The 14,926-nt window shown below is 43.2% G+C and overlaps 1 protein-coding gene and 1 pseudogene across 10 annotated transcripts in view; one reads left to right on the plus strand and one right to left on the minus strand.

The window, feature by feature from the left end:
* The window catches only part of PAK3 (p21 (RAC1) activated kinase 3), a 239,921-nt gene that overhangs the window by 139,436 nt on the left and 85,559 nt on the right, over positions 1-14,926 (plus strand). For all 10 annotated transcript variants that reach the window (XM_032330607.1, XM_032330609.1, XM_032330611.1 and 7 more), the window contains one exon: positions 12,284-12,485. In XM_032330607.1, coding sequence (XP_032186498.1) covers positions 12,311-12,485 — 175 coding nt within the window. In that variant the 5' untranslated portion in view covers positions 12,284-12,310. The remainder of the gene's footprint in view (positions 1-12,283; positions 12,486-14,926) is intronic.
* On the minus strand, positions 813-1,327 carry LOC116582824 (annotated as a pseudogene).

A 14,926-nucleotide genomic window follows, 5' to 3' on the forward strand; every position in this document is an offset into this window, starting at 1 on the left:
TAAAAGTGACCCATTCGAGGTCCCTTTGTGGGTACTAACTAGTCTTTGTAGAATTTTTATGTTACTAGAGTCTATATAAAAGTTGAAAGGTATTTTCCCTAAAAGTCATAAATACTGTTAAATTGGCTAAAATCATTAGAACAATTTGTCCTTATTGTTCTTATGGGAATACAGTGATTATTGGTGCTTTAATGACTGCTGACATGAGAGGCTTCCAACATAATCTATAGTTTTTCCTCCCACCATTCTAAGCTAGTCATTTACTCTTGTTTGAAAAGACCCCGAGAAACAGATAAAACCCAAACAAAACTGAAACTGAGACACAGTTCTATTTGGAATCCCCAACAGAAACTAAAGGTTAAACCAGGGACCTAATACATATAGCACAGCGACTATAGTTAATCATATCATATTGTGTACTTGAAATTTGCTGAGTGAAGATCCTGCATGTTCTCACCATACCAAAAAAAAAAAAAAAAGTAACTGTGTAAGGTGCTGGCTGTATCACTTAAGTTGAATTGTAACCACTTCACGGTGTATACATATCTCAGAACTTCACATGGTATACCTTAAGCATATACAATTCTTATTTGTTAATTATACCCCAGGAAAGCTGGAAAAAACCCAAAGACTTAAAAAAAAAAAGAATTTGGCCTCCCACATTGTTTTGGGCCTTTTGGGATAGAACTGTATTTCTTTCTTTTTTTTTAAGATTTTATTTATTTGTTTGACAGAGAAAGAGATAGCAAGAACAGGGAACACCAGCACGGAGAGTGGGAAAGGGAGAAGCAGGCTCCTTTTTTTTTCCCACATTAACATTCTTAGTTTATTAATCCTCTCATGAAAAATCTGCACAATCACGACAGATAAAGCCACTGCAGCATCTTTACTCCTTCTGTTGTCCAATCTCCAGCTCACTTCTTTTTGCCAGCACCAACATTGGCTTTCGCAGTCCCCCTGACTTTCTTCATTCTGTTCTTGTGTTCTTTTTGCTGTTTTCTTGAGGTCTTTTTCTTCTCATACAGACCATGTCTTGCAAGTCTGTGTTTGGGCTCATTTTTTTTTTTGCATAATCCAAGGAATCATAAATCATGCCAAAGCCAGTTGTCTTGCCGCCACCAAAATGGGTTCTGAATCCAAATACAAATATGACATCTGGTGTGGTCTTGTACATTTTGGCTAGTTTTTTCCGAATTTCTGTCTTAGGTACTATTGCCTTTCCAGGATGAAGGGCATCAATAACTGTTTGTTTGCGCTGAAGTAGTCAGTTGGTCATGAACTTCCTGGTCCGGATAGTTATTGTGTCGTTCATGATGGCAGCCGAACTTCAAGCAGCCGAGAGGAAAAGAGCGAGAAGCAGGTTTCTTGCAAAGCAGGGAGCCTGACTTGGGGCTCGATCCCAGGACCCTGGAATCATGTCCTGAGCCGAAGGCAGATGCTTAACAACTGAGCCACCCAGGCACCCCTAGAACTATATTTCCATTCATGATCCTTGGACCAGTTAATCCCACCAGGCCTAACATCCCTGCTATCTTTGGCCAGTGCCCAAAACAGAGACCCCTCTTGAAATATCCTTCCTGCTGTCTTTCCAATCCCCTGGTGCCTGTGCTTGCCTTTCTCTCCCGGCTCACCTGTTCAGTACTGTTTCTTCCAAATTATTTCCATGTTGTTACCTAGAATATTGCACTAATATTCCACCCTATGGTGGAAAAATTAACTGAGTCTTCAGCATTGGACATCTGCCACCTTCTCACCCAAGTAAATATTCTGAAGTTCATAGTTAGTCATGCCATCCCATGGCTTGAGGCCTCTTCACCTAGACAGGAAGAGGCCAAACCCCAGAAAAAGGGCATACAAGACCCGTCTTCATTTGGTCTCTACTGGTGTTATTTTTTCTATCCCTCTTCTTTACTGTGGTACAGCCAAGTTACCGGTAGCTCCTCTAGTACACTACATTATTTCTAATCTCCGGGCCCTACCTAACACATCACGTTCCTTGTGCCAAGACATATCCTCGCCATGGTGTGGTTAGTTGTTCTGCTGAATTCAGCTCAAGTGTACTTCCTTTGCAAAGGAAAGGACTCTGACTCTGAAAAGGACCCTGACTCTGACCTTCAGTAGCAACCTGCTGCCATCCTTGTACTCACTACAAGCATGGCCAACATCTGTGGCCATCACTGATTACACTTTAATTCTCTTCAAGGGCAGACTGTACCTTATTCACGGCTTGCCTAGAACCTAGGGAACTCCTACTCATCCTTCAATACCCTGCTCCAGTGCTGTGTCCTCTCACCCCTCTCGGGACATATCATCCTCCCTGCTGTGTCCCTCCAAAGCTTCCTATGCTGAGGGTCTCATTGTACTACATTTCCTACTGTGTATGTCTGTCATCCTCACTAGACTGTGAGCTCTTTGAAGATAGGGACTGCCCTTCATCTCTCTTTGTATGCCCTCTGTACCTGACCCAGCACCTGAGGCCTCTGGGTGTTGGTAGCATGGGAATGAAAGGCAAGTCAATGATGTTCTTTGGAACAATGTGCAGTACTCCTCTTATGTAGAGATGGGTGTATGGTTATTGGCCCTGATTTCTCATCAAGTAAGAGGGCAGTCAGAGAGTCTTACCCTCTTGTGAACTGTTGCAATCCCTCTTTTTTTTTTTTTTAGCACCCTTCATTCCACAATGCACATGCCCTGACTTGTTTTGTAGTTGTAGTTGTACTTTTATCTGTATTTTATCTGTATTTTTATGCAGCCAGAGATGAAACCCACTTCTCAAATCTATAATCTCCTTTCCAGTGCCTAGTATGTCACCTGGCACATAAGCTCAAGTCAGTATTTGTTGTTTTGAGTGTGTGGATGCAGGCACAGATGGGTTACTTAAGAGGCATATTTTTAGAGTTACTGTCGGACACCTCAGAGGGCAGTATATTTCTGTATCAGTCTCAGAATTCTTTGAACCAAGAGTCAACCAAAAATCAACAAGAAGAACCCATGCAGTTGGTTTCTTTCTCTAGAAAAAGCAAAGTCAGTCTGAAGGAAGATCTTCTCTTGTCCTCTCTTTACACAGCAGTATAACTTGCAACCTCTCATTCTCTATCAGGGCAGAAGAGGATAGGGTATGCCGAGGCAACCGTCAAAAGGCCAGAAGCAGCTGGTGGTTGGCTTACGTGACCATAGGGGCAGGCAGCGTATTGGGCTCAGTCTTAAAGCAGAAAGAGCACTCTGAGATGGACATTGTCTGATGCAGAGTTATAACCCAGAGTTAGATAATTTATTATGAACACCGGCTTTCCTCTCCTTGTTCCTACCCAAGTTTTTGTCGGGCTATGTGCCAGGCCACGGTCCAGGCTCCATGGGAGGAATTTAGAACCTGCCGATGGATCCCCACTCAGGCCTGCTGACTCCAGCTCCTGGCACCAAACCCTGCTTCTGTTTTATCTGCAGTTCCCCTGCGGGGCACCAAGTCTTCCCTTGAGGTGAGGTCCAGGCACTGTGATCTCAACCCAGGGGATTCCCAGGGCTACAGAAAGTCTTACAGGGCTGTCTTTCTGTCCTGTGTGTGTGTGTGTGTGTGTGTGTGTGTGTGAGAGAGAGAGAGAGAGAGAGAGAGAGAGAGAGAAAGAAAGAGAGAGAAAGAGTGCTGGGGAAGCAAAGCTGACACTGTGTGCTGGAGGGCAGATCCGCCCCCCGCAAGAACCAGTGGTGAGCCATGTCTTCTGTAAGTGGACAGTGGCAGCTCTCCCCAGTCAGTGGAGTAAGGTGTAGCAAGGGGAACAGACCACCTGGTAGCTCCAACACCTTGCAAATGAAGAACTTGTGTAAGCTGGGAAAACCAGCACACTCCGTTGTGAGGTCATTCATCAGATCAGGTTTTTGGATTCTCAGAGGATTTCTCTGAGTGGGGTATGATCTTTTCATTGACCCTGGGCCAGTTTGATGAAGACCAAAACTTTGTCTTTGGTTGGGGGTGGAGAGCGAGGATTCCAGCCACCGAAGCTCTGGCCAACTGAATCATAATCTCCTACCATCTGTGAAGTGGGATAGATGGAAAGTAGGTGTTGTCACACCCCATTCTTCCTTTAGTATTGGAGGGAAGCATTTTTTTTAAGTAGGTAGTATTTCCTCTTCTTTAACCATAGTCCCCAAATAAGTTGTTGAGATACACGCACAGCTCTCTTGAAATGTGAGCACAGAAACTTAGGTCAAGGGCAGAAGCTTGAAAAGGAGTGGCTGCATTTTATGCCAGCTCATCTTCTTTGACCTCCAGTTCTGACAAGATGCCATTCATTCATTTGTTCATTCATTTGGATGAAATACGAGCTTTGCAAATCCACCCAAATTCCTGCTTTAGAAATGCTTCAGAAATCATAGGAAGGTCTCCGTCGACCCCATGCATCTCCCCTCTTCCAACTGCAGCTGCCACCTACTTGCAGAAAACTGATTTGGGGACAGAGTAACTGAGAACAGAGCAAGAACCTAGGACGATGAGCTGCAGGACACGGGTCGGAAAACAACATCCAGGCATCTGTTTGGTGTACCAAAAACCTTAGCAAATTCGGGAATTGAATTTTTAGACCTGAATTTGAGGAAATTTGTGGTTTTTTTCACTGGAGTGGGTCAGGGAAGGGTGTAATTATCACCCATGCATAGTAACAGAGAGCAGCTAAAACCCCAGAGACTCCAGATGTTGGCTTACCATATCCTGTTCACTGGGGCTGTCCGTCTGCATCTAATTTTTCCCATCTGAATGCCTCCAAGGACACCACAGTCTGTTTTGAGAATTAGGAAATGTTTTATTGCTAATCTTTGCTTCCCTTTTCCTTTTCCCACACATTTCTTTGAGGTATCTGAGTATTCACCTTGGGGGGTGGTGGTGGTGGTGGTGGTGGTGGCTGTTTTATTGCTTAAGAAATCATCTACCTCTGTTCTTTACACATCTTATTTTCTCTTCTCAGAAGCCTCAGTGTTGGAAATGTAAAAGCTGAAACCCGTAATAATGCATCAGTTTGCAAATATAAATACACATCAGATGATCATTAGCATTTTCTTGGCATTAGCTCACGGCAGCATACACAATGAATATTAAATGTGTGGTGCTGCATACATTTAGAAGCTTGAGAAGTTCCAATAAGGACTATTGGTTCTACATAATACATGCAGTATATGAGGTCTGGATGCCGGGGTCTACCTATTGATTTCCTCATTTGCAGCCTGTCTTTGAAATTTGCAACTATAATAGGTTGGCTTATTGGATTTAATTAATGTCAAGTTCCTGCCGCAAACAATGGAAGTCACTCATTAAAGACGTTAGCAGAGAACAGAACTACGGCAGAACTGACCTCATTTGCCTGTGTGGATGAGAGCGAACACGAATGTATTCTGTGTGACCGTGGCTGTATGTATGTCAGTAGCGAGCTATCATCCACAGGATCTAAGATTGAAACCAGGCGGCTGTAAAAAGAGCCAGTACCTCCCTTGCTTGTCCGGCTGCTTCTGCAAATCCACCTAACAAGGAGCTCAGTTCTTCCTGATCAAATGATCTTAGAAATGGCTTCCCTCCATTACACACTGTAATGGTATCTCCCAGGCAAGGCTCTCTGAAACAGCACACCCCTGTCTCTGATAGCAGAGTCCCCTCGGTGAGTGCCCCAGAACAGACAGGCTCCAAAACAAGGCCGTCTAAGAATTAGTTCTCCTGGCCAACGCAACCTGTTGGAGTCCTGTCAGTTAATCACCTAGCCTTGGGTCTTTGGATGAGAACAACAGGTGATACCAGTAAGTACCAGCCCCCAGTGGGTTGAAATGAGAAAACTAGAACTGTCTTAGGAGTATGTGGAGATTATAGGAGTGTATATACGAGGAGTATGCGTGTGGGGCTGGTTTCCTTGGGTGCACATTGCGTGGGTGTCCTGGAAGGGAAACTGAGGAGCATCTGAGATTCTCATCTCCCCTCTCACACTTTGTGACCCTGGGTAAGTCAGCCTCGGTGCTCTATAAATTCCTCATGGTGGAGACAGGGCTGCTACTCCCTTCTTCATATGGTGGTGTTTAGCTCAAATGAGGGTGGAAGCTCTTGGGATGTTACAAATTTGTGGAATAAACAAAAAAATGAGGTCTTGCTCATCAGCTGGTAGCTGACTTCTATGCCGTGCCCACTGGCTTGGCAGTTAGACTATGGCCGGTTTTTCCAAACATGGCTTCTTGGCTCAGATCTGCTTTGAGTAGGCATACAGGCTTTTGCAACATGGTGAAAAACGTACTCAGAGCGGCGATAAATGCACAGAACGTATAGAATTCTGTTCACTACTTCATGTGTGTATTTAATGCCGGCTGGGAACGAGGCACCGTATGAGGCAGTGTGAAAGCATACAGTTAAGACTGAGGAGGGGTCCTTACCTTCAAGGAGCTTATGATACAGCGGGAGGCATGGTATGTATAAGAACTATGTGTGGTATGAGACGAGGTGACAGATCTGCTGAGCTGGGCCCATCTGGCTGCCTGTCATTAGCTGTCCCTCATCCACCTAGCTTGGGAATGCGAGGAGTGCAGGTTTCGAGCTGCTGGGAGACTCGGACCTGACTCATTCTCTCTGTCAAATGAGGTGAATGTTCTTTCCCTCCTCTTTAGCATCTTAGCATACTATGGGACTTCCTTTCCAACAAGCCGCTAGATATCTTCGGATGCGGGGTTGCTGTTGAAATGCAAAGCAATGTCTTCCCAATTATAATATGCTGTTCCCTTTGGAATGACTCGGTGGTTCTTTGGGGGGGTTTTTGGCAATTGAAAACAGTCCCCTCCATCTTCTTGCATTGTCAGTCATAAGCTGGTTGTTTCAGTTGCCAATAATGTGTCCAGGGTGAGTGGGTTTTGTATCAGCGCAGGACACATGGAAGGTCAGTGAGCCATCTTGAAAATGGGTGGAGCCAAGGAAGGAGCCAGCAGGTAGCTCTTGGATCCTTTTTTCCCTACCACCAAAGTGTAATTCAGTGTGTCCATTGTTCTCTTCGTCCTCAAATACTAAGAACAGCCCAGCACTGACAACATTGTCTCAGGAGACACTTTGGCTGATTTTACATCTATATTTACATAACACTTCCAAGTCTGGAGGCTGTCATTAAAAGCTCAATTATTCCGTGATCTATAGAGCTAGCTCTTGTTAATCAAGGTCTCCCAATTTCTAGAAATTTGAAAGACTCTTCTGTGTTGTTACATGTTTTAACATAGAGCTCTGTGACTTGTTTACTCTATTTTTGAGATCCTAAATTCCATCTCCTTTCATAGGTGCTCTTGTCAGTTTGGCTGTCATTTGATAAGCTCAAGGTGTCTTGCAACCCTATTCTTTGTGTAGTATCTCAGAAACATTAGGAAGTTCCCCCTGGAAGTTCCCCCCCCAGGCTACATCGCCTTTCTGTGTTACATGCTCTAGTTCAGTAGGAAGAGGGTGTTAAGCAATATTGGTGTGCTCTGCCTCTAGCTTTTTTTTTTTTTTTAATCATGGCTGTGCATCTGCTGGCCTGGGCTTTTGTTTTTGAAAGGAGGCCAGTATTAGTTTGTTTCTCGTTGGGGAAATATGCAAATAAACAATTATTTTGATTTTGAAAGCAGACAGAATGATACAGACATGTGGGTTGTCTCTGATGGCACGAGGTCTGATTAAAACATTTCTTTCAGTTGCTTGTGACTTAATAGGAGGCCTTGAAAATCATAGGGCCAGTGTTTCTGGACTCTCACCCTTCACACACCTGTAGCAAATGGGCACGATGGGCATTTTTATTGTATCCAATTCAACACTGATGCCGTAGTATGAATTTTTACCATGCTAGCTGGAGTACAAGGGCCCATTTCTCTGTCCTCTTGACTCCTGCAACATGTAAGTTGGTGGCTTTCTCTTAATCTACTGAGCACTCACTGAGTGTCTGGTGTGGCACTGTGCTGGGTGAGCTCATTTTTGAGGAATGAGCGAATAATGACAGTTGTGTATAATGCCTAATCATTTCATTGAAAGCTGCCATAGATCTGGATTAAAGTTTTCCTCTAAAATGCTTTGCACTAAATCTTTGTGTTAAAACGCAAGTCAGGGGTGTGAGGGTGGCTCAGTCAGTGAAATGGCTGCCTTCAACTCAGGTCTTGATCCCAGGGTCCTGGGATCAGGCCCCACATCAGACTCCTTGCTCAGTGGGGAGTCTGCTTCTCTCTCTTCCTTTGCCTCTCCCCCATTCTCCTACTTGCTCCCTCTCTCTCTCTCTCTCTCTGCTCTCATGCTCTCTGTCTCTCAAATAAATAAATAAAACCTTTTAAAAATTAAGAAAAAATAAAACACAAGTCAGTGAAAAGCTGTGTGGGGGGGTGTCTGTGTATGCATGTTTGTGTATGTGCCTGTGTGTGCGTGCCTGCCCTCACACTTGGGGGTGGGCTTGGATGGAGTGTGGAATAGAGAGAAAAAAAAAGCTAAGGAGGAAGGGGAAGAGAGAAGTAAGAGTTTCTAGTACTCTGAAGAAAGGGATGCCCAGCCTCCTTGGTTATCCTGAAACAAGAGGCTCATTTCTTATTGCTGATAAATTTCACTTCAGCATCAGTAAGCTACATGAAGTCCCAAGGGCCAGATCAAAAATATACACCATCCGGAGGAGCCGCTTGCATTCTCTCTGAAAATCCCAGTAGCCAAATAGTAAATCAAGTTATGAGCAGATATAAACTGTTGCTGGTTGTCCATTAAAGTTAGCTCCTTCTCCACGATGCGAAGGGCCAAGTTCTAAAAGTGAAATGAATGGGCTGGGGCTAAATCCAGTGTGCCACTTGCTTGCCAGTTTCTGTTCTGTTGCAGAAGTGAACAACAACAGTTAAACTTTAAAGATAAACAGTTTTTTGATTGGGTTCCTAGAGAATAATGGCACTTTTGTACAATTCTTGAAATAGAGCCTACAGCCACCCCAAACAAAATAGTCTCTTTCAAGATCTTGGAAATAATGACATCATAGGCAGATTGAACCAGCAATCCATTAATAGTATCCTTTGTAGAAAGCTGTCTCAGGGGAGGGACCTGGTTTAGTAAATTGGCATTGTTTACAAACATAAAATAATCGAATCCCCCGTTCTTCTACATTTCTGGAATAATCAGAGACACTTTCCACTTGGGAAACAAACATATTAACAGCTGAGCTCCCTCACAGGCTCATACCCTTCTTCCATCGGTCTTCTGAAAGCTTGCTTTGAAGCACTTGCTTTGAAGGTGAGTTAGAGATAACAAGAGCCTCCTACACTATCCTTTTGTCACCAAATCAGAATTCTCTGGAATAATTAGGAGATGAAGGTTAGTTGTGCCTGGGAGTGGGAAATAAGGAACTGAAGTAATATCAAGACAACTCAAGCAAAACCAAATCAGAAATGTCTAGGTAAAACTGAACGATGGTTTGCTCCAGGCTTGCCATTTTTAGTGTTTAACTAGACAAGGATTTCTCAGGTTCTTTTCTATCCCCGTGAGAGGTGGATTCCAGTTCCTCTTACAATCCCTGGATGAGTTGAATAGAGCTAAAGCAATTCCAGTTTGCTGGGCAATAGAAAGGTGTGGATATAAGCTGGGTCCCTCACAGATGCCTGTGTTACAGACCACAGCAAGCATGTAGTGGGCAAGTTTTTGATCTGTGATTTCAAGTGTAACATAGGGGAGTATAGTTAGGGTTTTCTGCCCCTCTTTTTTCCCAGCCAAAAACATACCTGGTCAAATGAGGTCAGAATAATCAGGCAGCTTGAAAAGAAGCAGGGCACCTACCTGTTGAGTCACTAGCCAGAGAGTAATTCGGAACAAAAAACACCAGTCCGTTAGCCACACCTAATTGATCAAGAACAAAGGAGCCTAGTATTTTGAATGACGTAGGTGTACTAGAACTCTGACTGGCCCAGACTCTTGCTTACCTTATTATGTAAGGCCAGCTTCATATATCATATTTCAGAGGCCATGCCTGTTTCTCCAACTTTTATCATCTTAAGTTATGTAATAGATTATCAGAAAATATGTATTATCCCTTCTCTCTGTGATTTCTGATTTCTATTTAAATCCTTAGATGTTTGGGGTTTTTTTTGGGGGGGGTGTCATTGTTTTTTTGCAATGGCTTTCAAATTTCATTATTTTTACCAAGCTATATTTTGTGTATCTGAGCTTTATGTAATAATCACCCCATACTCAAGCATTATTTTTATACCCCCAAAAGTAAAACAAACAAAAACACAAAAAAGAGTGCTTTCTGTGGCAAATTCTCACTGACTAAATGAAAACTGGGAACCTGTCCACTACAGAGTATGGCTGCTGGTAAAGTCAGTGTTCAACTTGCTTTTCTTCTGGAGAAACAGTGAATTTAGAAGAACCACATTTAAAATGCAAGAGGGAATGCAGATGCATTAGCAAGAGTTCCACATATTAATCAAAATATTTAATAGAGTATATCCTTAAAATCATAGCTTTTCACTTTATCTTGTGCTATGGTTTCACCTATATAGGAAAAAGCAGGGTTAATCAGGTTGTCATTGGTGATCAAGCTTTTATTACGGAGTGTTTCCCCTTGCATGATTACTGAAGAAACTACAGAATGGGTCTTAAATTCGTTAAGATAATGCAAGATGTGACACTTTGGCAAAGGAAAAGAAAAAAGATCTCTTGCCCAGATTAAGATCAAGCCAGTCATTGTTCGTTGGCAGTCACCTGTGCAGATGGAGAAACTATTAATTGGTACTCACCTGTTCTTGAATACTTAAATAAGAGAAAATTTAGGACATGGTAAAATTTTAAAAATCTTCCACATCACGTGACATCAGAGTTCATGACTGTGAATAATAAACACATGTACCCACTAAAGGGATAAAAATAATTATGAAAGATTCTTTCTCATTACGACAGGTGACGAGGAGACCCTGGTCGTTGCTGTACTTGTTTGTTTATAGTAAATGTTGTTGGAATAAAGTGATCTGCTAAGTCATTTTTTGATAGCTCTTATACTCCTAAAGTAGCTCCAGTTAATACTTGAATTTACACAGATTCTGTTGCACTGGGATTTGACTTATCTTGCATTCAACCAGGAGATGCACTTGGAAGATACTCTAAAGGCATGACTTGAGATGGCAAGCCTCCACTGGGGTCCTAGCAGAGGGACTTGAATTAGAATAGGAAAACAGTTGCAAACAGGAACACTTCCTCGGGGAGTCCATGCTTTTCCAGGTCACTTTACCTTCCAGTGGGATGAAACCTGAACACATTCAGCCCTTAGCACAAGATACTAACAAGTAATAAATTAAGAGCAGGTAAGTTGCCAAAACCCCAACTGGTTCTTTCAACCCTGTTACTCAGGCCAATGCCCTCATTCCCCATTTCAGGACATAAAACATGACAAGGTTGAAAGTATAATGTCTCCTCAGGAACTGGTCCTCTCCTTGGAGCTAGCTCCTCTTTTCTTGTGGTGGTATCTGGCTCAGCTTTATCTCCTACCTGCTACCTGAAGATGAGGCATTGTTTCCCCATCAGTACACCCAAAGTCAGCTAACACTGTCAGGCCTACTAGATTGTGCCCCAGTTATTTCTCAAAGAATAGTAGAGTGTGTTTTGTACATCAGGTACACACAGGTAAGAATCTGATGCCAGCGGCATCCCAGTGTCAAAGCAGCTAACACATCCTTATTTGGGGCCATTAACAATCAACAACCAAACTCGTGTGAACCCCAGACTTTGAAGAGGTTGTGCTTCCTGAATGTCACCAAAATAAGAGTAGAATTTTTTTTTAAAGATTTATTTATTTATTTGACAGAGAGAGATCACAAGCAGGCAGAGAGGCAGGTAGAGAGAGAGAGAAGGAAGCAGGCTCCCGGCTGAGCAGAGAGCCCGATGTGGGGCTCGATCCCAGGACCCTGGGATCATGACCTGAGCCAAAGGCAGCGGCTTAACCCACTGAGCCACCCAGGCACCCCCAGAGTAGAATTTTTAAAGAAGATCATAAATTGTTCATTAAAAGACTGTGAGTGGACAGCAGAAAATAGGAAGGGATTTGATAGGTTTGTGTGTAGGTACTGAAGAGCCATTAATTATTATCTTCATCTTCTTTGGAAAATCGTGTCATTTGTCTTTAGGGAGGCAGCTCCCTCCCCTTTAGAGAAGAACTTCCCCAAAAGGTCATCACAAAACCTAAGACCACGCGAGACCAGTGCTCTTGTGTCTAAGATGGCGGAATCCCCATTTTACTGGATAATTTTTTTAAGGCTGCTTCTTTCTCAATTCCTGTTCTCTCCTCCTGTTCTGTAGGAGCTGTGCAATCAATTGTCACTGAAAATGTCTGACAGTCTGGATAATGAAGAGAAACCCCCAGCTCCCCCGCTGAGGATGAACAGTAACAACCGAGATTCTTCAGCACTCAACCACAGCTCCAAACCACTTCCCATGGCCCCGGAAGAGAAGAATAAGAAAGCCAGGCTTCGCTCTATCTTCCCAGGAGGAGGGGATAAAAGTAAAGTATCAGTGGCCGGGCATTGTAAAGGGGCTAGTGTTTTTTTTTCTTTCATTGTCACTTTCTTTCTTGGGTAGTCCTTTCTGGAGCATTGGCTGTGTGGGGCCTGCCTGCCTGACCTTTCCGTCTACACCTTCAGAGGTTGCGTTTTGTCAGAGGATAACATGTGATTGACTTAACTGTGGGTTTACAGAAAATACACTTAGGCCGTGTTTGCATCTCACGTAAAATTGAATTCATGGTGTTCAAACAAGGGAAGTCATAACAGCACTGTCTTGAATATATGAATAGTGACTTTCTTTCCGTTAACTTAGAGGGGAGTTTTAATTCCTTTCCAACTGTAAGTTGTCCTTTTTGGAAATTTGAGTGTAGGTGGATTTAATTCTATATACTTTTCTGACAACGGTGAAAATTCTGAATTGTGTATGCGGGAGGCAGCCCGAGTTGTCACATGATTGTCTCTCTGGCTCTGTCATGAGGTGGGAAGACACTTCTGAGTCCTTTGTTCCCTCTCTCATTCCTCCACCATCAGCCCCATTTGCACGAGCATCACAACAATGTATTGACATTTATCCATGTGCTGTTCATAAAACCATTTGTGATACTGAGGGGCTAGAGAATCTCTGGTAAATAGGGGTCAGGTTGCATTAATAAGCATAAACTGAAATATCGCTTCTAAAAGTGTGACTATTGAGCTGGAAAAGGGTGAAGCAAGCACCACAGCAAACTGCCAAAAAGGAAAAAAAGGGGGTATCTTTAGAAAAGGGACACATGCCATCCACTCCTTTGAGTTAAAACAAATAGCTTCGCAAGTCACTTACATGGTGTGAATGAGTCTCACAATTCATACTGTAAGGAAAGCCAACACTCTTAGTAGGACCAGGATTGCCTCTTGGTATGCCACTGTCACTGAAAAGGAGCTTTATTTCGGGTGACCCATATGGAAAGGAGGATAGAAATGTCAAACCCCTGTGTGTGAAGACAAGCAAAAGGACAATGAAGCACTTTCCGCACAAAGGGTCTGCAAACACGCACAAGGAATGGCCAAAGGTGTGTTTTAAGATACCGAAGTGGGTTCCAGGGGGAAAAAAAAACTGCCCAGAGCAAAGGATGGTTTGAGAAATTTATGGTGTGCTATGCCTAGGAGACCAAGTCCTCAGCGAGCGTGGTGCAGAAGAAAGAACCATGAGACCCTGCCGCTCCTGTGTTGCATCTGCCACAAGTGCAGGAAGCGACTGAAGCAGGGGACTGTGTGCCTGCCCGAATCTTCATGGTTGAGACTGCCATGCTTTGGAAGCCTTTGAATAATACCACTTGTCCTTTTGAAGAAAAAAGAGCCAACCAGTACCTACACGAGCTCAGCAAAAACAGAGAGGCTGACATTTCTGTTTTGTGCCAACACCTGGCAGTGACCTCATGGTGAAACCATTGCTGCCTGACACAAACCTATGTCCAAATCTTCTCAGGGTTGGGGGAGGGGGGAGCCAAGCCAAGTTTCTGGTGTACTGGCACACAAAGAGAAAAGCCTGGATAACTCCTTCTCTCCTTAAGGAATGGTTTGAACAGTGCTTTCTTGTGGAAATTCAGAACTGAAAAAAAAAAAAGAAAAGAAAAATCTTGAATTCAGAGCCTGCTGATTCTTCCCAGTCCTTCTGGTATCTCAGCTGCATTTGCCAGTGTATCCCCTTCATGTTAAGGTTATCTTTATAACGAGTTGCTTGTCTCAGATCCTTGAGCCCTTAGATCAGTGATCCAGCCATTCAAGAAGACTTAGGCCAAACTAATGCATTCATTTGTTGTTCAGAATCTCACAAAGCCTCCTCTGTCTGAAGATCTTAATGCATGGGGTTCTGACACTATCACTAATGTTGTCTTCTTAATAAAAGAAACAGTAGATAATTTAACAGAGCCTTTCAGTAATACAAGCTGACAAAAAAAAAAAAATCTGGCTAGAGATGGTGACATAACTTTCAACAATCTGTTCCGAACAGAGTCTTTAGCTAAGAAGAACCTATAGATGAGGCGGAACATTTGGTCCAAGAGCACTCATTGGCTGAAACTGAACCTGTTGATGCCGCTAGAGGATGACTCTCAGGAAGCTTCCGGTACCCCAGGGGTGATTATCATAAGTGATGATGAAGATATTTGGGAAGCTGTGGGACTGGAGACAAACACAATTAGAAGCAACAGGTGCAGAGTCTTCAGAACATGATTAAACCCTCTCCAAGAAAGTAATAGAAATTGATACATCTATACATCAAATCGTAACCTGTTCAAAGATTGAGTGGTTTAGAAGAACTCTGCAAGGACGTGCTGTGATGCCTTCAAGATATCACTTTGGAGAGAAAGCATCTTCCATAGAACCTCAGTCATCAAGGAGAACCATTTAATATCGTTACTGGACAGCTGATAAGCTGCCTTCAGACCAAGTGTGAATGATT

This window comes from Mustela erminea, chromosome X, assembly GCF_009829155.1.
Source record: "Mustela erminea isolate mMusErm1 chromosome X, mMusErm1.Pri, whole genome shotgun sequence".
Taxonomy (NCBI): Eukaryota; Metazoa; Chordata; class Mammalia; order Carnivora; family Mustelidae; genus Mustela; species Mustela erminea.